This window comes from Symphalangus syndactylus, chromosome 8 (assembly GCF_028878055.3).
Source record: "Symphalangus syndactylus isolate Jambi chromosome 8, NHGRI_mSymSyn1-v2.1_pri, whole genome shotgun sequence".
Taxonomy (NCBI): Eukaryota; Metazoa; Chordata; class Mammalia; order Primates; family Hylobatidae; genus Symphalangus; species Symphalangus syndactylus.
The window spans coordinates 12,052,475-12,080,183 of NC_072430.2; the positions used below are offsets into that span (position 1 = coordinate 12,052,475).

Here is a 27,709-nt window from a genome sequence, read left to right on the forward strand (position 1 = left end):
GTGCCTCCGCCGCCCGGGCGCCCTGGGAGGCGCGCGCCGGGCCGGGGCGCTGGCAGGCGACGCCCTCCGCCGCCTTTAAAGCCTGGGGCGCCCCCGGACCCCCCCCGGCCCCACCCCGCGGCGCGGCCCCGCCCCCTCATGCATATGCAGGTGCGCGGGTGACGAATGGGCGAGCGAGCTGTCAGTCTCGTTCCGAACTTGTTGGCTGAGGTGCCGGGAGCGCGGGCGCGCAGAGCCGAGGCCAGGACCCGCTGCCATCACCGCCGCCGCCGTCGCCGCCGGGTGGGAGCCGGGCCGGGCAGCCGGAGGGCGGCCGCCAGCGAGCCGGAGCTGCCGCCGCCCCTGCACGCCCGCCGCCCAGGCCCGCGCGCCGCGGCGCTGCGCTCGATCCCGCCCGCGCCGCCGCCGCCGCCTCTGCCGCTGCCGCTGCCTCTGCGGGCGCTCGGAGGGCGGGCGGGCGCTGGGAGGCCGGCGCGGCGGCTGGGAGCCGGGCGCGGGCGGCGGCGGCGGGGCTGGGCGGGCGGGTCGCGGGGGCAATGCAGGCGCAGGGCCGGGGGCGCTTGCCCCGGCGGCTGCTGCTGCTGCTGGCGCTCTGGGTGCAGGTGAGCGGGGAGGCGGGGGCGGCGGGAGTCGCGGACGGGGCACACCGGGCCGCCCCTAGGGGCCGGGCGGGCACTGCCTGGGGCCGCCGTGGTTCGGAAGCCCTCGAGGCTGCGCGCGGCGGCTGGGGCTCCGGGCGGGCGCGGCTGGGTGGGGGCGGGGCGGCGGGGCCTGTTCCCCCACCCCTGGCGCCCGGCCCGCCGACCCCGGCCCGCGCCTCCCTCCGCTCTCCCGCTGCCTTATTTTTAGGCGGCGCGGCCCATGGGCTATTTCGAGCTGCAGCTGAGCGCGCTGCGGAACGTGAACGGGGAGCTGCTGAGCGGCGCCTGCTGTGACGGCGACGGCCGGACAACGCGCGCGGGGGGCTGCGGCCACGACGAGTGCGACACGTACGTGCGCGTGTGCCTGAAGGAGTACCAGGCCAAGGTGACGCCCACGGGGCCCTGCAGCTACGGCCACGGCGCCACGCCCGTGCTGGGCGGCAACTCCTTCTACCTGCCGCCGGCGGGCGCTGCGGGGGACCGAGCGCGGGCGCGGGCCCGGGCCGGCGGCGACCAGGACCCGGGCCTCGTCGTCATCCCCTTCCAGTTCGCCTGGCCGGTACGTGCGCTCCATCCCCCGTGCTCCAGCCCTTCCCTCTCCCCCCGCGCCCCGGCCCCGCGCGCTTCGCGACCCCCCAACACCTGCGGCCGGGTCTGCGTGCGAGCCGCGCGCGCCCAGGCGGGGCGGGGCCGGCAGGGGGCGCGTGCTCTGGGGACTCGGTCCGCGCCTGGCCACGTGGGCGCGCCGGGGCCCCGGGGCCACCGGGAGCGGGGTCGCGGCGGGGGCGGGGCGGCGTGCGCGGCGGTGTGCGGCGTGTGCCTGCGTCGCCCTGCGCGTGTCTGTCTGGGTGGGGAGGCGAGGCGAGGCGCCCCGGTCCCGGGCAGGCCGCGGAGGCATGTGCGCAGCGCGTGCTGGGGCTGGTCTAGGGCAGGCCCTGACGGAGCCGCCCGGGGCCCATGGCCAGCCGGCGCCTGCCCTGCAGTTTCCTGGATGCCTGGGGGGCACGGGCAGGCGCCGTGGGACCTAGGCCCGGGAGAGCCTATCGCCTAACGCCTATGTCGGCGGAATCCCCTGATGCTGACCCAAGATCCTTCAGAAGCAGAGATAGTGGGATCCTGGTGCTGTGACCTTCTGTGGCACTGCCCTGTTTGTGGGTTTTTTTGGTTTTGTTACTCTTTGGAAGGGCAGAAGCTGAGTCGGGGCTGTCTGGTCTCCCCTGGCAGGTGGGCTGTCAGGCAGGAGCCCTGGCCTGGGCGTGCTGGGAGGAGGGGGTGGTAGGGGTCCAGTGTCACTGGGAAACAGGTACCCATACCAGTGGGCTGGCGGGTGGGTAGTGGTAGGTGGGCAGGCCCAGGCCTTGGGCGCCTTACCTCATTGCTTGGAGCAGGGCCTTGTCCTGGTGCCCAGAGGTCCTTCCCTGCTTGGTCATCGTGCTGGGGGCCTGGAACTGGGTGAGTGCGGGAATGAGAGGAGCACGCAGACCTGTGATCAGGGAGTAGGTGGATCTGGGAGCCAGGAAGTGGCTCCAGCCAGCAGGAGGCACAGGAGCGTGCCCGCCTGGTATCCTGGGCCCTGAAGAGATTGTGAGTTGAGGGCAAGCCCTGCAGAGGTCGCGCCAGTTGGGCCTGCCGTGTCTGGCTCCCAGTCCTGTGCTATACCTTTGAGGCCCTGGCTGGCGGCCTTGCCTGCTGCCCCCATCCTCACCCCTTCCTGAGCTCCCACCCCTGGAAGCTGGCCGTGGTCTCCTTTGGCCATGTCCTCAACCCCTGAGTACCCCGCTGGGTATCCCTTGACCCGGGGGCCTCAGAGAGGGGAAAGTGTCCCCCAGATGGAAAGGCAGGGGCGGGCATGGGAGGGCCCAGGCAGTTGTGAGAAGCCCAGCCCCTCGCCCCCACGGCGGCGCGGCAGGCAGGTCTGAGCAGGGCCCGCAGCCTGTCATCTGCACCTGGGTCTGAGCCAGCGTGGCCCCACATCGCTACCTGAGGATGTGTTTTCTGCTCGAGTTGGCAGCAGTGGGTGTGGGGGCAGGGAGGTCTCGGAGGAATGTGGCGGGCTATCGCGTGTCCGCCCTGGCTCTTTGCCCCGCTGGCCAGCCGGTCAGGTGTGGGATGGGACCGGGCAGGCCCTTGCCTTCCTTGGAGTCCGGGCACTGGGTTTCGGGGCCAGCTCACCTCCCTGCCTCTTGCTTCCAGCCGGTTCCTCGAATGCCCCAGGAGGGGGCAGGCGGCCTGTCTCTGGGTTGGGGGCCAGGGCAGAGGCATAGCTGCATGTTTGGGGGCAGTCCTGGTCTCCTGCCATGTAGCCTGGCTGCCGGGCGGGAGCTGTGCCGTGATGCCAGCACCCTGGTATTTGCACTCGGGCGGCGCAGCCCGTGGCCACGCTGCCCTGGCTTGCCGAGGTCCAGCTCTGTGCGGTGAGCTGAGGTGTACTTGGCTGCGACGGGAAGGCAAGGATGGAGTTCAGGCTCCCTGGGACCTGAGGAGGAGTTTCAGCCTGGAGGCTAGGGTGGCATCCTGCCCAGGCCCTCGGGACTTTTGGGCTCATTGGAGTAAAGGGAATGAGAGGGCCTTGTGGAAGAGGAGTGGGGGAGTCCGGGCTCTGCATTCACCCACTCCGCCCCCTGCCCCCTGAGTGACTCTCCCACCCTGTGGTCTCTGCTGTTGACCCAGGCCTGGCTGGGTGGCCCTCTGCCCCCTGGCCTGGCTTCTTGTGGCTGGGGTCTGTGTGCTGTCTAGTACTCATAGATCTGTGCTGGTCTCGGGCTCAGCGCCCTCAGTGGGTGGGCCCAGGGTTTGGATGTGGAGAGGTGGTGGACCACATGCCAGCAGGCTGCCCGGCTGCCCCTCCTCTCCTAGCTCCACCCCCAGACGTCCTCAGGAGGCCGGCGTCAGCCTGGGTTGGTCCTGGTCCCTGGCTTGTAGCTGGCAGGGTGAGGCCACATTCTCGTGTGTGCACGCACCCTGGCTGCTCTGTAGGCATGGCAGGTGGTGATGGAGGTTTGGAGAGGAGTAGTGTCATGCTGGGGGCAGCAGGGAGCTTTGCTCTGGGGCCTGGTAGGTGGCAGGCCCAGGGGACACCTGCTGGCTGAAGGAGGAGCAGGGTGGTGGCAGTTGGCTGTGACCTGGGCAGCCAGGGCCCCGCCCTCAGAGGTGCAGCTGGAAGTCGTGCTTTCCTGGCTGGCCCATCTCTGGAGCCAGGAGTCCAGGAGCCTGCCTGCCAGCGAGGGTCTTTCTTGTTCTGTTTCGGCATGTGCGTGCTGGGCTCCAGGGCAGCTGTGCGGGGCGGCGTGGCTGGAGCATGGTCCCCGTGACAGATCTGGGCTTATGAGGAGAACGGGATGGGTGAGGGCCCTGCAAATATAGGAGGTGGGCCTGGGGCTGACCCTGTGTCTATCAGCTCAGGAGGCCTGAGGTCCTCGGCCATCAGAAGGTGCTGGGGCTGAGCTTTTCTCACCTGTGAAAAGGGGCACAGTGCTGCTTTTTCATTGCGGGTCTCACGAAGTCACATGGGGCTGCTGGGCTCCCAGCTCAGGCTCTGCTTGTGCCCCCAGCCCTGCTCCCAGACCTGTCCAGTTCCTCCCCTTCGCAGTCTTCCCTCCCCTCTCCTTTGCCCCCTAGGGAGGAAGGCTCTTACAGAGCCCACCCCCTGCATCCAGCCCCCCTAGGGCTCAAGGTGGGCCAGGCTGAGGTCTGTGCCTGGGGCTACCTAAGCTGCTTGGGGCAGGTGTGAGGTTCAGCCCCACTCTGCTTCCTGTTTTTTCTGAGCTTGGGCTGGGGCTGACAGGGCCCTGGCCTCCCCACTCTACCTTCAGGGGATCCTGTCTGCACACTGGGGACCACCCCCCTCCTTCCCACACCTTCCCAGTAGGGACCAGGAGAGCTGGCTGGTCTGGTATGGAACGTGGGCATCTGGGTTCCTGTGTTGGGTGGGCATCAGTCTGCTCCTCCTGCCGTGGGCCTGGGGCCCAGAGCCCTGGGGAGAACTCAGGGCATGTCCGCCTTGTACATTGGGGGTCTGGTTCAAAGCTTTGGTATGGGGGCAGGGTGGGGCATTCAGTGCCCAGGCAACATGGGGACCATAGGAGCCGGGGAGGACTGCCCTTGGCCGGGGAGGACTGGAGAGTGCGCTGGGGGTTTGTCACTGGTCCCTGAGGGTGGGCTGAAGGGTCAAAGCTGAGGCATGATAGGAAGGCTGGGAGGTGGAGGGGGCGGGTTGGGGAGCAGGCAGCAGGCCTGGGTAGGAGGGGACTGTGGCTCTCAGGGGCCCTCCTGGGCTGCTCCATGGTGTCTCTATGAGGGGGAGAAAGCTAGTCCAGTGAAGGGGTGCTTGTGGAGCCAGGCTTCGGCCTGAGCTGCTGGTGGTGGAGTGGGGGCAGGAAGACAATGATCTGCAATCCCAGGCCCCAGCCAGGGTCGCTATCGCCAGACCCCAGGCCTAAGCGGGGTCCCTGTCCCTAGACTCCAGGCCTGAGTGGGGTCCCTGTCCCTAGACCCCAGGCCTGAGCGGGGTCCCTGTCCCCACATCCCAGGCCTGAGCGGGGTGTGGCTGGCATCAATTGTACCCTGGGCTTTGTGGCAGGTGCTAGCAGGCCCCGGCTGCCACCGTCTTCACGGTGGGGGGCCTGGACCTAGAGGGGGTGTGCTGGGGAGGGGAGGGTGCACCCAGGCAAGGCCCTGGCTGGTCTCTGGCGTGGAGCGTGGGTGTGTGGGTTCCTGCGGTGGATGGGCTTTGGTCTGCGCCTCCTGCTGCAGCCCTGGGCCCAGAGCCCTGGGGATGGTGTTTGCCCCCACCCCCTCTTCCCTCTCTCGGGGAACAATGGCGGCAGAGGCCTGGGCCTCACAGAAGCTCGGGTTTCAGGAAATGGGTCTGTGCTTGGAGCTCCTGGCGCCTGCACCAAGCGCTGTGCTCCGTGGGGGGCGGGAGGCTGATGCGGGAGGCCGAGGCGAAGAAACCGAGTCGGGCGTTGGTGGGGCAGAAGGTCTAGGAGGCTGTGTTGGCCTTGACCGGGTAGGGCCCTAGACCTGGGTTGCCTGAGTTTTGGGATGCTGTAGATTGGGGGTACAGTGGGCAGTGGGGTGCCGTGGAGTTAGGGTGCCTGGGATTTGGAGTACCCTGGGCCATGAGGTGTGCTGGGCCATGCAGTGTCCTGGGCTGGGGGTGCCCTGGACCTGGAGTGCCCTGAGCTTTGGGGTGCCCTGGACTGTGGGTACACTGGGCCATGGGGTACACAAGGCTGTGGGGTGTACTGGATCTAGGGTGCCCTGGGCTGGGGGGTACTCTGTGCTTTGGGTGCCCTGGGCCTGAGGTGTCCTGGGCTTTAAGGCGCCCTGGACCTTGGGGTGTGCTGGGCCATGCAGTGCTTTGCGGCTCTGGGGTACCCTGGGCTTTGGGGTGCCCTGGACCTGGGTGCCCTGGGTCTTGGAGTAGGCTGGGCCATGCAGTGCCGTGGGCTGTGGGATACTCTGGGCTTTGGGGTGCCCTGGACCTGGGGTACCCTGGGCTTTGAGGTGCCCTGGCCTAGGGTACCCTGGGCTTTGAGGTGCCCTGGCCTGGGGTACCCTGGGCTTTGAGGTGCCCTGGCCTGGGGTGAAACATCTATTGCCTTGTCTGCGTGTTCTCTGACTTGTGCCACTGCCGTTGCCCCTGCCTGGGGACAGGAGGAGGGGTTTAGACTTAGCCTTGAGGGTTCGGGCTGGGGAGGAGGCAATCAGATGGTGGGAGATGAAGTTGGGCTGGGGGTCTGCTTGTGCGGTGGGGGTGGGTCAGGCCGGGCTTGCAGGGAGTGGCTTAGCTGGGCCCGCAGGGATGAAGCCCTTCCCCCTTGGCCTCCAGAGGCTGGGCAGGGGCATAGCCCTGCTAGGCTGGCCTTGAGGGAGGGCCTGGGTTCCTCTCCCTGCTTGCTGGGGAACCTGGGTAGATGGTGGGTTTCTGACCTGTCCTCAGACCCCCAGCCCACCCATCGCCTATTGCCCCTGCCAGTGCCAGGCCCACATCCCCACATGTCCCAGCCCCATTCCTAGAAGGGCAACGTGACCCCCAACCCCTGCCCAATCCAGGCCCTATTGTCCCTCCTGTGTTCTAGGGGTTTGGTGCTGACAAAACCCTGTCCCAGACCATGGCCTGCCAGGCAGGAAGGACAGGGGTGAGAGGTTGCTATTCGCAGAGGAGGCACCTGAGTCCTGGAAGGACGGGGGTGAGAGGTTACTATTCACAGAGGAGGCAAATGAGTCCTGGAGGCTGGCCCCTAGGGAAGAAGAGGAGCTGGGAGGGCTGGCAGGTGAGGTGAGGCAGGTACCGCCCCGTCAGCCGGCTCAGGTTCACTCTGGATGACTTCCTGCCATCCAGGTGTAGGGACCCCAGCTGGCGGGCGGTGAGGCCCTCTCGGCGGGCGGGCAGGCACACGTCCCTGCGGGAGCAGGTAACCAGAGCCCTGGGCTCAGGCGAAGGTGGCAGTAATTTTACCTGAGTGGCTGGCATGAGGTTTCCTGGGAGTCGAGAGGAGCTCCCTGCTGGCCCTGAAGCCCAGGTGTGGCTGTGCCGGGAGACCGGGAGGCCTGGCTTTCCTCTGCCTGCCCTGTGGCCAGAGCTGCTCTCAGACCCACGCTGGCCCCATCCTCTGACCTCACTATTGCTGCTTCCTGGTCCTGCTGGTTCCTGTCCAGTGGCTAGAGTGACTGTTAAAGCCTGGTGGGTCCCAGTCCTCACTCAGGCCCTCCAACAACAGACCTCACTCAGACCCCCCCAACAACAGACCTCACTCAGACCCCAACAACAGACCTCACTCAGACCCCAACAACAGACCTCACTCACACCCCCCCAACAACAGACCTCACTCACACCCCAACAACAGACCTCACTCACACCCCCCCAACAACAGACCTCACTCACACCCCAACAACAGACCTCACTCAGACCCCCCAACAACAGACCTCACTCAGACCCCCCAACAACAGACCTCACTCAGACCCCCAACAACAGACCTCACTCAGACCCCAACAACAGACCTCACTCAGACCCCCCAACAACAGACCTCACTCAGACCCCCAACAACAGACCTCACTCAGACCCCAACAACAGACCTCACTCAGACCCCCAACAACAGACCTCACTCACACCCCAACAACAGACCTCACTCAGACCCCAACAACAACAGACCTCACTCAGACCCCAACAACAGACCTCACTCAGACCCCCCCAACAACAGACCTCACTCAGACCCTCCAACAACAGACCTCACTCAGACCCCCCCAACAGCAGACCTCACTCAGACCCTCCAACAACAGACCTCACTCAGACCCCCCCAACAACAGACCTCACTCAGACCCCCCAACAACAGACCTCACTCACACCCCCAACAACAGACCTCACTCAGACCCCCAACAACAGACCTCACTCAGACCCCCCCAACAACAGACCTCACTCAGACCCCCCCAACAACAGACCTCACTCACACCCCAACAACAGTCCTCACTCAGACCCCAACAACAGACCTCACTCAGACCCCAACAACAGACCTCACTCAGACCCCCAACAACAGACCTCACTCAGACCCCCAACAACAGACCTCACTCAGACCCCAACAACAGACCTCACTCAGACCCCCAACAACAGACCTCACTCAGACCCCAACAACAGACCTCACTCAGACCCCCAACAACAGACCTCACTCAGACCCTCCAACACCCCAACAGACCTCACTCAGACCCTCAACAACAGACCTCACTCAGACCCCCAACAGTCACCCACTTCGCTTAGCCTCAGGAAGGAAGTCCGTGCTGGGGTCTGGATCTGTGGTATGTCCCCACTGTCCCCGTGGGCTATGCGTTCTCAGCCCCTGGGCCTCCTTGTGGGCTCTGCCATGCAGCTCCTTCACTTTCTCATGCCCTGCAGCCTCAATCCCAATGCCACCCCTTCAAAGCCTGGCCTGGCCTTTTTTTTTTTTTTTTTTTGAGATGGAGTTTCGCCCTCGTTGCCCAGGCTGGAGTGCAATGGTGCGATCTCGGCTCACTGCAACCTCTGCCTCCTGGGTTCAAGTGATTCTCCTACCTCAGCCTCCGGAGTAGCTGGGATTACAGACACCTGCTACCATGGCTGGCTAGTTTTTGTATTTTTAGTAGAGATGATGATTAACCATGTTGACCAGACTAGTCTCGAACTCCTGACCTCAGGTGATCTGCCTGCCTCGGCCTCAAAGTGCTGGGATTACAGGCGTAAGCCACTGTGACCCGTTGGCCTGGCCTTATTAGAACAACAGCCCCTGCCCCCTGTTGCTTTCCCCCAGCCCCGCTGGCTATAGGTTGTTGTCCTTGGTGGCAGAGGCATGCCTGCTGCACACTTGATGTGAATCAAGGAAGGAAGGAATGAAGGAGGGAGCCAAACGCCAGACGCCTGGGAAGCGGCTGGGTGCTCCAGCTGTTACCAGTGGTGGGGAAGGGCTTGGCCAGGTGCAGCTGCGAGGGTAGTGCTCCAGGCAGACGGGTGGACAGGCTGGGGTGGGTGGGTGGGGGTGGGCAGGAGCCTTGGGAACCCCAAGGGTGCTCTCATCTGGGAGGGTGTGGACAGAGTCCTGGTGGGGGTGTGGATGGAGCTCTAGGGGGTGTGGATGGAGCTCTGGGGGAGTGTGGACGGAGCCCTGGGGCGGTGTGGACGGAGCCTGTTGGGGGATGTGGATGGAGCCCTGGGGGGATGTGGATGGAGCCCTGGGGGGGTGTGGATGGAGCCCTGGGGGGATGTGGATGGAGCCCTGGGGGGATGTGGATGGAGCCCTGGGGGGGTGTGGATGGAGCCCTGGGGGGGGTGTGGATGGAGCCTGTTGGGGGATGTGGATGGAGCCCTGGGGGGGTGTGGATGGATCCTGTTGGGGGATGTGGATGGAGCCCTGGGGGGATGTGGATGGAGCCCTGGGGGGGTGTGGATGGAGCCCTGGGGGGGTGTGGATGGAGCCCTGGCTGGGGTGTGGATGGAGCCTGTTGGGGGATGTGGATGGAGCCCTGGGGGGGTGTGGATGGAGCCCTGGGGGGGGTGTGGATGGAGCCCTGGGGGGATGTGGATGGAGCCCTGGGGGGGTGTGGACGGAGCCCTGGGGGGGTGTGGACGGAGCCCTGGGGGAGTGTGGACGGAGCCTGTTGGGGGATGTGGATGGAGCCCTGTTGGGGGATGTGGATGGAGTCCTGGGGGGGTGTGGACGGAGCCTGTTGGGGGATGTGGATGGAGCCCTGGGGGGATGTGGATGGAGCCTTTTGGGGGGATGTGGATGGAGCCCTGGGGGTGTGGACGGAGCTCTTGGGGGATGTGGATGGAGCCTGTTAGGGGATGTGGGCAGAGCTCTTGAGGGGTGTGGATGGAGCTCTTTGTGGGGTATGGATGGAACCCCATTGGGGGATGTGGATTGAGTTCTTTAGGGGTGTGGACAGAGCTCTGGGGGGTGTGGACAGAGCTGGGCGGGGGGTGTGGACGGAGCTCTGTGTGAGGGTGGGGGTGTGGATGGAGCCTGTTGGGGGAGGTAGATGGAGCCTTGGGAGGCATGTGGATGGAACTCTGGGGATTGTCTGGCGCCCATAGGCAGAGGTTTACAGGCCCTGGTGACCAAAGGGAGCCCTGGAGATGGGCAGGGACTGGGCCCTGTGGCCTGGCGGGGCCATGGCGGATGTGGGAAAACGGGTTTAAGGGGAACTTAAGAGGTGGGATTGAGGGCTCGACGTGGCTAGGGAGGGTTCTAGGAGCAGGTTGGGGATGGCCCCCCACTTCCATCCTGTGCTCCTAGCTGGGTGAGCCTCCTCGGGCCATCCCTGGGTGTTCTGCAGGCGGGGGCTCAGGAGGGGGTGCCGGGGTTGCACAGCTGTGAGTGAGGTCCAGGGTGGGCAGCTGTGTTGGGCCCTAGTTGTCCATATTTGAGGGACAGTCGGAGGTGTGGGGCGGGACTGGGTGGGGGTCCTGGAGGCTGGGCTGGGTGTGGCTGGCAGCAGGTTGGTTAGGGGAGGGGCTGGACGTGGGAGCGCAGTCTTCTGAGACGTCTTGGGAGGCCAGGCCTGTCCTTAGCTGGATGAGGCCGAGGCACCGGGGCGTGCGGGGGGTGGGTGGCGGGTGATGACCAGGGAAGGGCTGGCAGGCGCGGGGTTGGGCCTTGCTGGGGGAGTGTGGTTTTCCCCAGCATAGCCAGGCCTTGGGGCTGGTTGGATGGGGTGCGTTGAGAGATGGAGCGAGCCTGGCTTGCCTGGACACTGCCCAACGCAGCATCCCCTGGGGTGGGAAGCCAGCAGGCCCTGAGGTGGCTCAGCCCCAGCGCCCTCCTCTGGGCCCCACCCGGATGGAGCCAGGGCTGGGCTCAGGGGCCAAGGGCACACCAGGGGTGGAGCTGGGGGTTCCTGGGCAGTGAGGGCTGAGAGGCTGTGGCATGTGGGTACCTAGTGCTGGGCAGTACAGGGCATGGCCCGGGGGTCCCACCTGTCTGAGCATGTCTGTGAGTGATGGTGTCCGTGGGCTGCACTGGGCGGAGCAGGGGCCAGCCCTGTGATCTCTGCTTGGCTGACGGCATCGCCTGTCACCATGGCTGGGGTACCAGGGCCAGGTGGCCCAGGGGCAGAGGGGGCATAGTGGCCATGGTCTGAGGCTGTGCTGGGCAGTCCCAGGACCTCTTGGCCTCAGTTTCCCCGACTGTATCGCAAGGGCCCCTCCTGCCACCTCTCGTGTGTCGGGGTGGAGGTAGGTGTGGGTTTGCCTGTGCGCCGTATACCTGTAGGACCTGAGCTGCGGCCTGTCGGGGCCTCTGGCCGGGCGCCCTGTACTTGGCCACCCCGTGCACCTGGAGGAGGCCGCCGGCGTGGTGATGGGGCCCCCCGTTCTCTCGCGTGGTCACCCCCAGTGAGGCGCCAAGGGGCGTTCCACCGGAAACGCTCGGGTCCCGGCTGCCCGTGGGGCCCCTGTCTGTGGCCACTCCAGCCAGGCTGCCCTTTGCCCACCTCTCCCCCCGGTCACTCGTCCTGTGCTCTGTGCTGACTTGAGCCAGCTCAGGGCAGGCTGGGCCTCTGGCACCCCAACAGTAGGGAGCCCAGGCCCCTGAGCCCGCGTGGCCTGGAGGAGCAGTCTCCTTCCCTGGAGCTGGGTCATTTTTGGGTCTGCAGAGGCTGTGGCCTGAGGATGAGGAGGGTGGTGGGTCCCGTGAGGACTCTGGAGGGGGTCCCTGGCTGGGGAGGAAGGGCCAGAGCCTGGCAGACCCAGGGGCAGAGTCAGCCCTGGGCCCTGTCCCACCCTGAACAAGGCAGGCAGGTGTGGCCTCAGGCACCTGACACGCCCCCCCATGTCTGCAGCGCTCCTTCACCCTCATCGTGGAGGCCTGGGACTGGGACAACGATACCACTCCGAATGGTGAGTGAGCCCTGAGCCAGGTGGCAGCTCCTCTCAGCTTCAGGGCGCCTGTGGCAGGGCCCAGGTCCTCTGCCTGCTTGGGACAAAGCCCTGCTTTACCCTGAGGATCATGTGTGCTGTTTCCCTTTTTGCTCTGGCTGTCAGGAAGCTCGGCCACGTTTGGGATTTGCAGAGCTGTGCATGCACTCTCTTCCCCGGTCCTGGCTTTGCCTATGTTGTTCTCCTCTTGGGTGTGCTCTTTTGGGGCCCATGTCAGTGACTCAGTGGAGGAGACACCCTTGCGTGTGTCTCTGGCTTTGTGGCCCCCTCTACTTGTCTGTACTGGAGCACGGAGCCTTGGTGGCCCTCTCCCTGAGGCTCACTTGCTAGCTGGCTGGCCCGTGCAGGGCTCTGTAGGGGTAACGGGCGGATGACTTCCATGGGTAAATGAGGAAGCACCCACAGGCCGGGGGAGCAGCTCGTGTGAAGGCCCAGGCAGGAGCGGGCTGGCTGTGCAGGAGGGGCAGCCAGGGCCGGGCTCAGATCATGGGGCTGGCAAGCCACTGAGAGGACACGGCTCTGCCTGACAAGCTCTGGCTGCCTTATGGAGGGTGGGCTGTGGGGCCAGGACAGAGACCGAGGAGGAGCTGCCACATGAATCTGGACGTGTCAGGGTGACTTGATCGAGGGGCCGTCTGAGGGGGTGAGAAGGGCTCTGGCTGCTCTCAGAAGTGGAGGCATGGGGTTGGCCAATGGGTTGGAGGAGGGAGAGCCGGGCCAGGGCATCCTGGCTGCCAGCAGAGTGGAAGGGCTGTTTACAGGGCAGGGACGGCGGCAGGGGTGCCCAGGTGGGGAGCAGCAGCTGTGGGGACCCCAGCGGCTCAGGGCAGGGGTGTTCCCTGAGGGGGTGGCAGACAGACAGGTGGGCTGAGGCCCAAGCAAGGTCATCAGGGCTCTTGATGACGTGAGCCTGGAGAGGCTGCGGCGGCCGGGAGGCCCCTTGGGGAGTGGGCCAGCACAGTGTCCCCCCAGGCCTTGGCCCTTGAGGCGGGAGAGGTGGGGTCTGGAGAACCCGTTCACCTTTTATTGTGGAAAACTTCGAGAGCCTGTGCCGAAGCACAGGGACCGGCATCACGGACTTTGCATACCAGCGCCAGCAGCTGTGGTGCCCCTGGCCCCTGGTCTCCCCGTGGCTTACTCAAAGTGAGGCTTAGACAGCAGGTCACGGGACCTATGCCTGTCTTGGGGGCCTGAGGGGAGGCTTATTTTAAGGTGGGGCCGGTAGCAGTGTTTGGCACTTCTGGGAGCAAGTCATAGCGCAGGAGAGGGGAGGGCAACTGAGCGCCATGCCTATGCTGGCGAGGGCTGGACACGGTGCCCAGGTGGGTGCAGGTATTGGAGCAGGGCTGCAGGTGGGTGGGCACAGATGTGGGACATGGGACTTACGCCTGGCAGCAGCCATGCCTTCTCTGTGGAGCCCGTGGTCTCAGCAGCCCTCCCTACAGGACCCCTAGCCCCTAGCCAGGCCCCCTGACCCTCTGCGTTTAGGGTGGGAGCAGGGGTGCAGGCTTGGTGGCGGGAGGGATAGGCCTCTCGGGGCCCTGAGCTTTCTGTAGCAGCCCGGCCAGGGGCCCTGCCCTCGGTGTGCTGCTGCTGCCTGCTGTGCCCCGGCCTTGCAGCAGCCGCAGACTTCTGCCCCGTCCCCATTGTTCCTGGAGGCCGCCTGGCTGGGCTGGTTTCTCTGGCCTGTGCTGACTCTGCCACCTCCCCAAGAGGAGCTGCTGATTGAGCGAGTGTCGCATGCCGGCATGATCAACCCGGAGGACCGCTGGAAGAGCCTGCACTTCAGCGGCCACGTGGCGCACCTGGAGCTGCAGATCCGTGTGCGCTGCGACGAGAACTACTACAGCGCCACCTGCAACAAGTTTTGCCGGCCCCGCAACGACTTTTTCGGCCACTACACCTGCGACCAGTATGGCAACAAGGCCTGCATGGACGGCTGGATGGGCAAGGAGTGCAAGGAAGGTGAGGGGGCCGCCGGGCCGCGTGGAGGGCAGAGAGGGCCTCGGGCAAGGCCCTGGGCACAGGCCTTGCGGCCAGGCTGGCTGCAGCTGTGCCTCTCGCCCCTCTCTGTTCGCAGCTGTGTGTAAACAAGGGTGTAATTTGCTCCACGGGGGATGCACCGTGCCTGGGGAGTGCAGGTGAGTGTGCCGCCGGCCTGTCTTTGCCATCCCAACCTTTGCCCTCACATCCTCACTGGCACACACAGCCTTGCTCTCAGGAGTCGCCCGGCACTGGCTGGAGGTTGTGCACACAGCTGTGAGAGCCGGGCCCTGAGCTGGGGAGGCTCCTTAGTCAGTGCAGTAGGTGCGTGTGTGAGCATGGGATGTGTCTGATGGCGGCAGCCCTGTGAGGACAGTGAGGAGAGACTGGGGAGGCTGGCTGGACAGTCACGTCACCAAGGGGCAGAGACCTGGAGGCTGCAAGCCACCCGAAGATGGGGCATGGGCAGAGGACACGGTAACCCTGCCCATGGGGAGGGGTTGGGCGGCGAGCGGCTGGCAAGTGAGACCAGCCGGCGAGGGGCAGCAGAGCAGACCGGTGGTGGGAGCTGAGGCCTGCAGGACCAGGGAGAGAGGAAGGGGCTGCTGGCAGGTTTGTAGCCCGGCAAGGTGGGTGGAAGGTCTGTGGTAGCTGTTGACTGGGGAAGCACCAGACGGGAGGCCGAGGGGGAGGCTGTGAGGAGGAGGCTGCTGTGGGCATGTGGAGGTTATGGGGGAGGGGCCAGCGGGATGAAGGGGGAGAGGGGCACGGGTCCTGCAGACATCCTGGGGTGGAGCCCAGGGGTTTTTGGATGGATTTGATCAAGGAGAAAGGGTGTGGGGTCAGGAAGAACCCCAAGCTGCTGAATAGCGGAGCCATCGTGGCTGAAGGAGGAGTGCCGCAGAGGATCGGGCGGGGCCGAGGTTCGGTGGATGTGGAGAGGCGATGCCTGTCCGTTCCCCGGACACACCCAGAAAGCTCGTTGGAGTGGCCTGGCCTGCGCCACGCGGGGCCTGTGGGGGGTGGCATTCAGGTGGTGTTGAAAGCCCAGACGGCAAAGGGGGGAAGACAGAGAGGAGAGAGGCCAAGGAGCAAGTCCCAGCAGCCGCAGGTCAGGGCGGATGGTTGAGGAGCCAGCAAGGGCCTCCACAAGGGAGTGGCTGGGGTCCTACAGCCAAGTCCAGACAGTGGAGGCCTCTGGACCCCGACCAGGGTGTGGGGGGATCCAACCAGGGGGGCTGGCAGCTTTGCCCTAGAGTGGAGCAGAGAAGTCAGCAGGGCAGCCAGAGGGGCTGGGGCCCAGGGGCTGGGGTGGGCATGGGCTTCGAGCCGTGGCGCTTAGTGTGCGTGAGCAAGCTGGGGAACCCGAGAGGGGCGCGAGTGGGTGGAGAGACAGCAGGTGGAGGTGAGCGCCGTCCTCCAGCCAGCCTTGGGTTGCAGGGGTCCGGGACCTCCCTCTGAGGAGTGGGTTTGCCTCCATGGGACGAGGACACTGGGGCACAGAGAGGCTAAATGATGTCCCCAGGGTCACACAGTGTGGTGTTTTGGAGACGAGTTGGGGAGTTTGGGAACCAGCTGAGTTGGGAGCCAAGGTGGGGAGGTGGGTGACCCTTCCACAGGCCCCATGGTTGAGTGGCCTGGAGGGTACCGTGAGGAGCTTTCCTGGCCAGTCCCAGAGCAGGGCGGCAAGCAGGGCTGGGACTGCTCACTCGGTCACTCGCACACACAGGGATTCCCGGCAGGTTGAGCGGGTCTCAGGTCAGCTCAGAAAGTGCAACAGGGTGGACCTGGTCTGGGCAGATGTAGATGTAGGCCTATGGGAGTCGGCCTCACTCACCTTGCCTGGCCCAGTATGCATCACACAACCTGGAGGCAGTGCCACCCTCCCTGGATGGCTGCTGGCTGGCAGCTGGAATGTCCCACCAAGGCTGGAGGAAGGCAGCAGGGAAGTTGTCCATCCCTGCCCTTTCCCCGCAGGAAGATGAGGAGCTGGAGTCCGGGGGGCCTGGTGGGTGGGGGCAGTAGGTGAGCTCCGCCTGCCCCTCTTGCTGGCACTGTAGGGGAGGCCCAGCTGTTGCCGACAGCCTCGGCTCAGGTTCCAGTGCAGGACGCCCCCCCCACCGGATGCTGCGGAGATGGCCCTGCCTTCCTGCCGCCGCCTCTCCAGGGCCCTGGGGCTGCTGGCTGGGGAAACCAGGAGGTGGGGGCCTGGTGTGGGCTGCCCCGCCCAGGGTGGAGAGCACGCCCTTGGGACCCACGAGGTCTGGGCTCTGAGCCTGGCTGTGGCCCCTCTCTGGTAGACGACCCAAGGTGTGTCACAGCCCCGCCCTGAGCCTGGGTCTCTGTGTCGGTGGAAGAGGGATTCCAGGCGGGATGTGAGGCCACCCACATGGACCACTGTGCATGCTGGGCTGGATACTGGAGACACGTTCTCCCTAGCCTCAGTTTCCCCATTTGTGGCAGCCAAACTGGGCTGATAGGCCTTCGGTGCTGGCTGTGTGGCTTGAGGGCGGCTCAGGAAGGGCCGTGGTTCTTTCCTTTTACAAAAATAAAGTGTGGCGGGTGCCGGTGTGGAAGTGACGTGGCCTGGATGACATTCCCGTCCTGCAGGACCGGAGAGTTCTAGGAAGGGCCCCCCGGGAGTCCCAGCAGGGCCTGGATGGCAGCCCGCTGGGCCTTGGGGTGTTGTCATTGCAGGCTCTCTCCCCTGACGGAGGCACCCTCAAGTCAGGCCGAGTTCTACCCTGGCCACCTGCCCTCTCCTGGGGGATTCCCAAGACGGGACATTGGCCGATAGCCTGGGGCAGGGCGAGGCCTGGGGCTTGTGTCCTGGGGGTGCAGCTGGAGCCCCTGCAGGGTCAGGAACTACCCTGAGCAGGGCTGGCCCAGGCTGGCCGGTGGGCCTCAGTAGCCCCATCTGTGAGATGGGTACCTTGTGGGACTTTACTGGGAGCGAGCGAAATGACTGCCTTTGAGGTGGGGGCGAGGGCACATGCTGTGCCCAGGGCCACATGGCCGAGGCAGGGCCAGGACTGCTCCCCTGCTGCCCGCCGGCCTACCCAGTCCCTGGTACTGCCCGGCCCTGGCAGCACCTTGTGAGTCCAAGCCGGCATTCTCATCCCCGGGGTCCCAGCAGGGCCTTCGTTTTCTGGCGCCTGCTGTTGGGGCCCAGCTCACGGGTGAGTCCCAAAATAGCTCAGGGAGGAGTGACGGGACAGCTGGGGCTGACCATCGGCAGCCAGGGGCCGGGAATGCCCGTGACAGTGGGGCTGGCCGGCGGGGCCGTAACCCCTGCCTGGCTCGGGCTGCTCCAGTTCAAAGGCCTGAGGCCGCCCGCCGGCCCCGGGTGTGGCGTGGGTGACTGTGCCTGGCTCCCCTGCCACCCTTTCAGGCGCCACAGCTCACTGGGTCTTGCGCCCCTCCGCCTTCCCCCAGGTGCAGCTACGGCTGGCAAGGGAGGTTCTGCGATGAGTGTGTCCCATACCCCGGCTGCGTGCATGGCAGTTGTGTGGAGCCCTGGCAGTGCAACTGTGAGACCAACTGGGGCGGCCTGCTCTGCGACAAAGGTAGTGGCGGGGGGCGGCGGGCCTAATGCTCTGCCATCGAAGTGTGGGTTGTGGGGGAGCTGGGGGCCGGCTTTTCCGCTGAGCATCCCACCCCTGCCCCCAGACCTGAACTACTGTGGCAGCCACCACCCCTGCACCAACGGAGGCACGTGCATCAACGCGGAGCCCGACCAGTACCGCTGCACCTGCCCCGACGGCTACTCGGGCAGGAACTGTGAGAAGGGTACGTGGGGGGCTGGCCACCCAAGTTCTGGCCAGGCAGGGACTGGTTCCCTGGGGAGCCGGTCAGGCCCCATCCCTCTGGTCTCCTGTGTAGTGGGCCCCTGACCCCCAGCTTGGGAACCTGTGTGCTTGGGGAGGAGTGCTTGTGGAAAGCTGGGGGCCTGGCTGCCAGCTCTGTCCCCTCCCCGTGGTTCTACAGCTGAGCACGCATGCACCTCCAACCCATGTGCCAACGGGGGCTCTTGCCATGAGGTGCCATCCGGCTTCGAATGCCACTGCCCATCGGGCTGGAGCGGGCCCACCTGTGCCCTTGGTGAGTGTCTGCACGTGAGTGGGGGACTCCTGCCTAGCATCAGTGGGGGTCTGAGAGTGGGGCAACTCGCCGGGGATGGGGTGCAGTGGTCAAGTGCACACGTGTGGCTGCGGCTGGCTTGGCGAGGACAAGTGGCAGGAAGACCCAGGCTTGCGGCGCCACCTGCCCACGGGGACCTTATTCCCATGGCTCACACTGCCAGGGCCCCACCTTTCTCCACCCTCTGCAGACATCGATGAGTGTGCTTCGAACCCGTGTGCGGCCGGTGGCACCTGTGTGGACCAGGTGGACGGCTTCGAGTGCATCTGCCCCGAGCAGTGGGTGGGGGCCACCTGCCAGCTGGGTAAGGGCTCCGCGTGTGTGCACAGGAATGTGGGCCGCGCATGTGGGCTGCTGGGGCTGTCGCTGGTGCTGCTGGGCTGTGGGCACCAGGTGCCGGTGCTGCAGGGCAGGCAGGGCCTGAGCCCCATGGCTCCCCCTTGTCTCTTTCACAGACGCCAATGAGTGTGAAGGGAAGCCGTGCCTTAATGCTTTTTCTTGCAAAAACCTGATTGGCGGCTATTACTGTGATTGCATCCCGGGCTGGAAGGGCATCAACTGCCACATCAGTCAGTATGGGGGGTGGGCGCCGGCGGGTGGGCCGAGGCACATGGGACTCCGCCTCTGATCCTGCTCCTCTGCCCCCAGACGTCAACGACTGTCGTGGGCAGTGTCAGCACGGGGGCACCTGTAAGGTGAGGCGGGGCCGGGAGGGTGTGTGGTGTGGGTGCCGTGGGGCTGTTGGGGTGCCTGCGGGAGGCTCACCTGGCTGGCCCGCCCAGGACCTGGTGAATGGGTACCAGTGTGTGTGCCCACGGGGCTTCGGAGGCCGGCATTGCGAGCTGGAACGAGACGAGTGTGCCAGCAGCCCCTGCCATAGCGGCGGCCTCTGCGAGGACCTGGCCGACGGCTTCCACTGCCACTGCCCCCAGGGCTTCTCCGGGCCTCTCTGTGAGGTGAGGTCTGCCTGGTCACCCTGCCCCTCCTGCTGCTCTGGGAGCTGTAGGGCAGGCCTCGTCCCCCGACCATGGGGCCTGAGTGACCCAGGGGTGCTGCAGGGGGAGTTGTCCCCAAGGTGTCCCAGGCTCAGCCCTCCACTTGGTGCCAGGTGGGCAGGCGGAGCTGTCACAGGTCACCAGGCTTGGCCCCCTGTGGCCCTTGCTTGTTGTGATGGGTTTCCTGGTGGCCTGGGCTAGGAACCCCCGGGCTGCTGGCTGCCCAGGCCTATCTGTCCATTTGTGCACTCCCTCGGAACTGGAGGGCAGGGGGCTCTGGTGGGCAGAGCACATGGGGTAGGGTGGGTGCCTGATGGCGGAGGGGCATACACTTGTCATAGGTGAGTCCTGGGTTGGAGTGGGCATCTCTCTCAGGGCTGATGCTCTCACCTCCCTCTGACCATCTGTTGGTACTGGACCCCCTCCCCCAACCTCCCCTTTCCCCCTGTCTCCAAAGTAACCTGCCTTCCCCCTTCCCCACCACCCCTAACACCCCCTTCCCCACCTCCCCCAACCCTGCCTCCCCCCACCCACCTCCCTACCACCCCTCCCCCACCTCACCCAACCCTGCCTCCCCATTACCTGCCTCCCTACCACCCCCTCCCCTTACCTCCCCTTTTTCCCTGCCTCCCCCCACCCACCTCCCTACCACCCTCGGCCGCCCGCAGTCCTGCCCTGGCCTTGGGGCAGAGGATGGGCTTCCTGTGCAGAGGGCTTCTTGGGGCCCAGGGCAGGGGTCTGACCTCAGGACCTGCAAGCATGGCAGTGGCTGGCCCTGGAAAAGACCCACAGTCTTGGCTCTGAGGGTGGTCAGGCAGTGTGTGAGGGGCTCAGGAGCCGGGCTGCAGTGGAGATGGGGGTGGGGGCCCACAGGTATCTGCGTTCAGCTGACAAGGCCTGGGCAGTCTCAGGTGGGCAGGGGTCTTGGGCTCTGGCTGGCACTGTCAGGCCCAGGGCGGAGGGGCCTGGGGGTTCCCAGGGATCTGCCTTCGTGTGGACAGAGGCCTGGCCTGTGTTCCCGGCCTGGGCCTGGGCCTGGGCTCTCATAGGCACCCCCCACCCTGCAGGTGGATGTCGATCTTTGTGAGCCCAGCCCCTGCCGTAACGGCGCTCGCTGCTATAACCTGGAGGGTGACTATTACTGCGCCTGCCCCGATGACTTTGGTGGCAAGAACTGCTCCGTGCCCCGCGAGCCGTGCCCTGGCGGGGCCTGCAGAGGTGCTGGGTGCGGCATGGGGTGGTGGGGGAGATGGTGAGATAGGGGCAGGCCTGACTCCTGACTGTACTGCCTGCCATAGTGATCGACGGCTGCGGGTCAGACGCAGGGCCTGGGATGCCTGGCACAGCAGCCTCCGGCGTGTGTGGCCCCCATGGACACTGCGTCAGCCAGCCAGGGGGCAACTTTTCCTGCATCTGTGACAGCGGCTTTACTGGCACCTACTGCCACGAGAGTGAGTGGCTGCGAACAGCAGGCTGGTGGTGGGGCTGGCCTGGCCTGAGGTCCTGGCTCACCCTGCTTGCCTCTGCAGACATTGACGACTGCCTGGGCCAGCCCTGCCACAATGGGGGCACATGCATCGACGAGGTGGACGCCTTCCGCTGCTTCTGCCCCAGCGGCTGGGAGGGCGAGCTCTGCGACACCAGTGAGTGTCCCAGCACCCGCCCACACGGCCTGTGCCTCCACCCCTGTGGGCCCCTCATCACCCTGAGGTGGGCCCCTGTCTGGGTGCGGCGGGCCCGGTACCCAGAAGGGCCTGGCCAGAGGGTGCTGCCACCATGGGGTGGAATCTCAGGCTGCCCCCGTGCCTAGGGCCAGCTCCCCCCGCCCGACGCTCCTTCCCCGCCCCTCTCTGTCCTCACCTGGCCCAGCTCCAGTGCTTCCTCCCCCGGGAAGCCCTCCCTGAGCGCCGGTGACCCCCCGCCCGCTGACCGGCGTCCTCACCCCCAGATCCCAACGACTGCCTTCCCGATCCCTGCCACAGCCGCGGCCGCTGCTACGACCTGGTCAATGACTTCTACTGCGCGTGCGACGACGGCTGGAAGGGCAAGACCTGCCACTCACGTGAGTGTCCGCAGGCCCCGGCCGTGGGGACTGCCCCCAGGACCCCGGCCCTGGCGGTCTGGGGTCCGCCTGCTGAGCGGCCCATGTGCCCACAGGCGAGTTCCAGTGTGACGCCTACACCTGCAGCAACGGCGGCACCTGCTACGACAGCGGCGACACCTTCCGCTGCGCCTGCCCCCCCGGCTGGAAGGGCAGTACCTGCGCCGTCGGTGAGGAGCCCCCAATGCCCCTGCGACCACCGGGCATGTGCCCTCCCAGGCGCCTCTCCCTCGGGCCTGATGGGCCGAGGGGTCCTTTTTGAGGGCCACACCTGCCCCCTGCCCCTGGGTCTGTCTGCCCTGTCTGGGTTGGGGGCGTGGTGTGGAGACCCAGGGCCAGGTGAGAAGCTCCCTCCTCCTCTTCTCCTTACAGCCAAGAACAGCAGCTGCCTGCCCAACCCCTGTGTGAATGGGGGCACCTGCGTGGGCAGCGGGGCCTCCTTCTCCTGCATCTGCCGGGACGGCTGGGAGGGTCGAACTTGCACTCACAGTGAGTGTGGGAGGGTGTGGGCAGGGGCCGCGTTCCTCCACCCAGATAACATCCCTGCACTGACTCACCCCCCATCCCCTTCTGCCAGCCCCTCCCCCTGCTGCCCCTGCCCCCAGCAAAAGGCACCCTCCTTGATGACCCTCCCCAGCCCCACAGCCTGATCACGCCGAGCCAGCCTGGACAGTGCCTGGCACACTTGGGGGGTGGGTACTGATCCCCTGCCTTCTCTTCTCCCAAACCAGATACCAACGACTGCAACCCTCTGCCTTGGTGAGTGGCACCCTGGGGGCCGCAGCAGGGCTGGGTGGGACTTGGCATACCACGGGGGCCACCTGATGCCCACTCTCTGCTCTGCAGCTACAATGGTGGCATCTGTGTTGACGGCGTCAACTGGTTCCGCTGCGAGTGTGCGCCTGGCTTCGCGGGGCCTGACTGCCGCATCAGTGAGTGGCCTGACAGCCCCAGGCCTCGGAGCCCCTCAACCCAGCCGAGGTGTCAGGAGTCTGGGGACATCAATGTCCACATCCCTTGAAGGGCAGTGTGGCCACAACCACTTCCTGCCTCTCTTCTGAGCCTCAGTTTCCCCACGTCTGTTCCCTGTGGGGTTCCTGCAGTGTACCCTGCCAAGTGATTAAGTGGGGGGCCCCCAGCCTGGGGGACCAGTCCGGGGCCAAGGGAGCTGTGGGGGTGGAGCGTGCAGCCTGACGTGGGCTCCTCTGTAGCCGCAGGACTGTCGTCTCTGGGTGTTGGCCCAGCTGTCTGTCCAGCACCCCTTGGCTGGTCCGACGCAGCAGCTGGGGCTAACCCAGGATGGGACAGGCCCACTGCAGAAGCAGATGGAGGAGGGTGCTGTTGGGCCAGGGTTAGGCTGGGCTCAGGAAGGCCTCAGGCAGGCAGCAGCTTGGACTCTGGGGCAGGTGGGCCATGTAGGGCTGGCAAGGCCTCTTTGCTGGCCCTGGGGCGGCTCCTCATCGTCCTGGGGCTTGCGCCTGTGTGCCACTGGCTCCCCACTGCCCTAGGCCATGCCGGTCCTGCGGTGGGCGTTGGCCTCACTGCACTGAGCAGCGGCGGCTCTCCCTGCAGACATTGACGAGTGCCAGTCCTCGCCCTGTGCCTACGGGGCCACGTGTGTGGATGAGATCAATGGGTATCGCTGTAGCTGCCCACCTGGCCGAGCCGGCCCCCGGTGCCAGGAAGGTAGGCCCCGTGTGATTGCCCGGGGCTGGGGCGGGTTGGGGGGCATGGGTGACACCCAGCCCCGAGGGCCAGATGCCCACTGCTGACCCTCGAGCCCCTTCTCCCCACAGTGATCGGGTTCGGGAGGTCCTGCTGGTCCCGGGGCACTCCGTTCCCACACGGAAGCTCCTGGGTGGAAGACTGCAACAGCTGCCGCTGCCTGGATGGCCGCCGTGACTGCAGCAAGGTGCGGGCTGCCCGTGAGCCTCCCTGCCCTACCTGAGGCTGGTGCACGCTGACCCTGACCACTCTGTGAGATCAGGAGGCGGGTGCTGGGGTCAGGATGGACTGAGAGCTGTCTGCCCCCACTTGAGGGACACCCAGGGAGGAGGGAGCTCAGCCAGGCCCCGTGCTTCGATGTGCAGTTGGGAAAACTGAGGCCTGGTCTGGGTCCTGCCTTGCTCCGGCTGCCCCTTCTGATGTTGAGCTTGGCCTGCCTCCCTGGGAGCCCTGGGTGGGGGGTGGGCTGGGCCTTGGGGCTCACAGACCTGGGTGGTATCCCTCCCTGGCATGGGGCCTGTGCCTGCCTGTGGGTCCTCATCTGTGCGCCTGCATCTGACCCTCCTGTGCGTCTGCATCTGACCCTCCTGTGCGCCTGCATCTGACCCTCCTGTGCGTCTGCATCTGACCCTTCTGTGCGTCTGCATCTGACCCTCCTGTGCGTCTGCATCTGACCCTCCTGTGCGTGCCTGCCCAGGTGTGGTGCGGATGGAAGCCTTGTCTGCTGACCGGCCAGCCCGAGGCCCTGAGCGCCCAGTGCCCGCCGGGGCAAAGATGCCTGGAGAAGGCCCCAGGCCAGTGTCTGCGACCACCCTGTGAGGCCTGGGGGGAGTGCGGCGCCGAAGAGCCACCAAGCACCCCCTGCCTGCCACGCTCCGGCCACCTGGACAATAATTGTGCCCGCCTCACCTTGCGTTTCAACCGTGACCATGTGCCCCAGGTGAGGGGCCTGGTGGCATCTGAGCTTGCAGAGGCCACACGCCGGCATCTGCTCGTGGCGTGGCCAAAGCCTAGCCCCGCGGGGCAGGGAGGCCCTGGTTGGCTGAGCAGAGTCACTCTTGGTCACAGAGAGTGGCCCTATGGGGTCAGATGAGAGGGGCATTGGGCCTGGTGCTGGGTGGAGGTGGCAGAGGAGGCTGGGAGAGCAGCCAGCTGGGGGTGCCTGTTTGTCCAGCCGTCCTGAGGGCCTGGACTGATGGCGCCATGGCTGCCTCGCCCCAGCTCTTCGGCTGCAGCTCCGTGGGCAGTTTTGCCCTGGCCAAGGACCCACCTTTGTCTGCTGTGTGCTTGAAGCTGGGCTCTTGTCTCCCAGGAGGGGCTCAGAACTGGAGGAGACCCACTGTACCCTGCCCGGCCTCTCCTTCCCCCACTGGGCTGCAGGTGGAGCTGGCTCCGCCATGAGGATGGGCGGGTGGGCACCGTCACTCCTGCCTCCTGGTATAGGGCACAGCTGGGTGGGAAGCTGCCCCCCCAGGCCCTTGGCATCCTTGCTCTGCTCTCCTGGGCGGGCTGTAGGGTGTGTCCTGTGTGTACCCACAGCGCCAGTCCAGGGACGTAGGTGTCAGGTTCACGGCCCTGCCCTGCCCATGCACTGCCTGTCTCTGCCCAGGGCACCACGGTGGGCGCCATTTGCTCCGGGATCCGCTCCCTGCCAGCCACGAGGGCTGTGGCACGGGACCGCCTGCTGGTGTTGCTTTGTGACCGGGCATCCTCAGGGGCCAGTGCTGTGGAGGTGGCCGTGGTGAGTGCCCAATGGGGAGCAGCACCTGGGTGGGCCCTGGGTCCTGTACTATGCAGGTCGTGGCTATGCTGGGCAGAGGCTCTGGCGAGGCTAGTCCTGGTGCAGAGGGACTGCAGGCAGGCATGTCTCCCCTGGCTGGGGCTGCAGCCCCTCGCTGCCCACGCTGCAGGCCTGTGGAACTGCTCCCTGGGCCCGGCCAGCATCAGGGAAATGCAGGGCCGTGGTGTGGAGCCCGCTTCCCCTGCAGCAGGATCCCCTGCAGCTGCATCCTCACCCAGTCTCCTGCTGTGGTTTTGCCTGTGTCCCTACGTCACAGGCAGGAGAGTCCGTGGGCTTAGTCGGCCCTGGGAGGCCTGCTTTGGGACTGGCACCTGCCCTGGCCCTGGGGGGTGTCAGATGTGAATGGATACCGAGGGGGTCAGGTGAGACTGGTGTGGAGACGTGCCTGGAGAGGGGAGGGAATGTTCTGGAACATGGTGGGTGGGTGTGCAGAGCAGTGGGTGGAGGCCATGGCCAGAAACAGGAGGGACGTGCAGTGTTTTGGTGCCCTGAGGCCACAGAGGGGGTGGGGGACATGGATGGGTGCTGCTGGGTGATGGAAGGGCAGTAGGAGCAGGGGGAAGATGTGAGAAATGTGCCAGCACAGGTCACGGCACCATCAGGGACGTGGTGGAGGTAGGGGCACAGCCCCGGGTTGCTGTGGCCTCGTGAAGGCACTAGGTTTGTGGTGCCCCTGGAGTGTGGCCCATAGGTAGGGGTAGGGGCTGGGAGCTGACAAGAAGGGATGGTCATCTCAGAGCAGGCGTCAGTGAATGGGGCCACACACCTCCCCCACTCACTGCCTGGTGGTGAGGTCACCACTGCAGGACCCCGGGGTCTTGTCTCCCATGCGCCCACCACGCTCCAGCGTGGCCAGGGCCTCAGTATTGGGGGCAGGCTCCTGGGAGCCTGGGGCCCTTGGGCCATCCCCCCAATGCCGTTCTTTGCCGCAGTCCTTCAGCCCTGCCAGGGACCTGCCTGACAGCAGCCTGATCCAGGGCGCGGCCCACGCCATCGTGGCTGCCATCACCCAGTGGGGGAACAGCTCACTGCTTCTGGCTGTCACCGAGGTCAAGGTGGAGACAGTCGTTATGGGCGGCTCCTCCACAGGTGAGCACGGGACGTGGGCCCCTGGGAAGGCACCAGGCAGGCAACTCAGGCATTGGGCACAGAGCCGGCCGATCCTGCCAGCCGCCAGGAACACAGAAGTCCCTGGCACCTGCTGCCCCAGCCGCCCAGCCCCCGTCCTGGGACCCTCCCCACAAGCCAGGAACCAGAGGGTGTGGCCCGGCCGCCTGGCCAGCAGGGCCCTCCCAGGCCTGGGTGTGTGGCTAGTGCCCCGCAGGCGCCCAGGCCTCAGTGCCCACCGGCTCTTCTCCCCGGTCCCCAGGTCTGCTGGTGCCCGTGCTGTGTGGTGCCTTCAGCGTGCTGTGGCTGGCGTGCGTGGTCCTGTGCGTGTGGTGGACACGCAAGCGCAGGAAAGAGCGGGAGAGGAGCCGGCTGCCGCGGGAGGAGAGCACCAACAACCAGTGGGCCCCGCTCAACCCCATCCGCAACCCCATCGAGCGGCCGGGGGGCCACAAGGACGTGCTCTACCAGTGCAAGAACTTCACGCCGCCGCCGCGCAGGGCCGACGAGGCGCTGCCCGGGCCGGCTGGCCACGCGGGCGTCAGGGAGGATGAGGAGGACGAGGATCTGGGCCGCGGTGAGGAGGACTCCCTGGAGGCGGAGAAGTTCCTCTCACACAAATTCACCAAAGATCCTGGCCGCTCGTCGGGGAGGCCGGCCCCCTGGGCCTCAGGCCTCAAAGTGGACAACCGCGCGGTCAGGAGCATCAATGAGGCCCGCTACGCCGGCAAGGAGTAGGGGCGGCCGCCAGCTGGGCCGGGACCCAGGGCCCTCGGTGGGAGCCATGCCGTCTGCCGGACCCGCAGGCTGAGGCCATGTGCATAGTTTCTTTATTTTGTGTAAAAAAACCACCAAAAACAAAAAACAAATGTTTATTTTCTACGTTTCTTTAACCTTGTATAAATTATTCAGTAACTGTCAGGCCGAAAACAATGGAGTATTCTCGGATAGTTGCTATTTTTGTAAAGTTTCCGTGCGTGGCACTCGCTGTATGGCAGGAGAGAACAAAGGGTGTCTGCGTCCTCACCAAATCATAGCGTTTGTTACCAGAGGTTGTGCACTGTTTACAGAATCTTCCTTTTATTCCTCACTCGGGTTTCTCTGTGGCTCCAGGCCAAAGTGCCGGTGAGACCCATGGCTGTGTTGGTGTGGCCCATGGCTGTTGGTGGGACCCGTGGCTGATGGTGTGGCCTGTGGCTGTCAGTGGGACTCGTGGCTGTCAATGGGACCTGTGGCTGTCGGTGGGACCTACGGTGGTCGGTGGGACGCTGGTTATTGATGTGGCCCCGGCCGCCGGCACGGCCCGTGGCTGTTGGCACACCTGTGGTTGTTAGTGGGGCCTGAGGTCATCGGCGTGGCCCAAGGCCAGGAGGTCAACCTCGCGCTTGCTGGCCAGTCCACCCTGCCTGCCGTCTGTGCTTCCTCCTGCCCAGAACGCCCGCTCCAGCAATCTCTCCACTGTGCTTTCAGAAGTGCCCTTCCTGCTGCGCAGTTCTCCCATCCTGGGACGGCGGCAGTATTGAAGCTCGTGACAAGTGCCTTCACACAGACCCCTCGCAACTGTCCACGCGTGCCGTGGCACCAGGCGCTGCCCACCTGCCGGCCCCGGCTGCCCCTCCTCGTGAAAGTGCATTTTTGTAAATGTGTACATATTAAAGGAAGCACTCTGTATATTTGATTGAATAATGCCACCATTCCAGCCTCCCTTGTTCTTTCGGTGCTGTCCCTTAATACAAAAGGTTGGGGGAGAGCCGCGCCGGCAGAGAGGCGTGGGGCAGTGGGGCACGCGCTGGGTGTTGGCCCACGTGGCTG

The 27,709-nt window shown here is 65.7% G+C and overlaps 1 protein-coding gene across 2 annotated transcripts; it reads left to right on the plus strand.

Moving 5' to 3' along the window:
• Positions 1-456: 456 nt before the first annotated feature.
• Positions 457-27,591, plus strand: JAG2 (jagged canonical Notch ligand 2). 2 transcript variants are annotated; one of them, XM_055287961.2, is made up of 26 exons: positions 457-602; positions 850-1,200; positions 11,949-12,006; positions 13,759-14,010; positions 14,126-14,186; positions 17,464-17,594; positions 17,698-17,817; positions 18,016-18,129; positions 18,359-18,472; positions 18,624-18,737; positions 18,817-18,863; positions 18,951-19,124; positions 20,231-20,381; positions 20,462-20,614; positions 20,693-20,806; positions 21,112-21,225; positions 21,321-21,434; positions 21,637-21,753; positions 21,996-22,023; positions 22,111-22,196; positions 22,837-22,950; positions 23,061-23,176; positions 23,687-23,929; positions 24,599-24,730; positions 25,723-25,879; positions 26,160-27,591. In XM_055287961.2, the coding sequence occupies exons 1-26, from the start codon at positions 537-539 to the stop codon at positions 26,633-26,635; spliced, it is 3,717 nt and encodes a 1,238-aa protein (XP_055143936.1). In that variant the 5' UTR covers positions 457-536; the 3' UTR covers positions 26,636-27,591. The 2 variants fall into 2 exon arrangements, with proteins under 2 accessions (XP_055143936.1, XP_055143937.1); XM_055287962.2 differs by lacking the exon at positions 18,624-18,737.
• Positions 27,592-27,709: the final 118 nt, after the last annotated feature.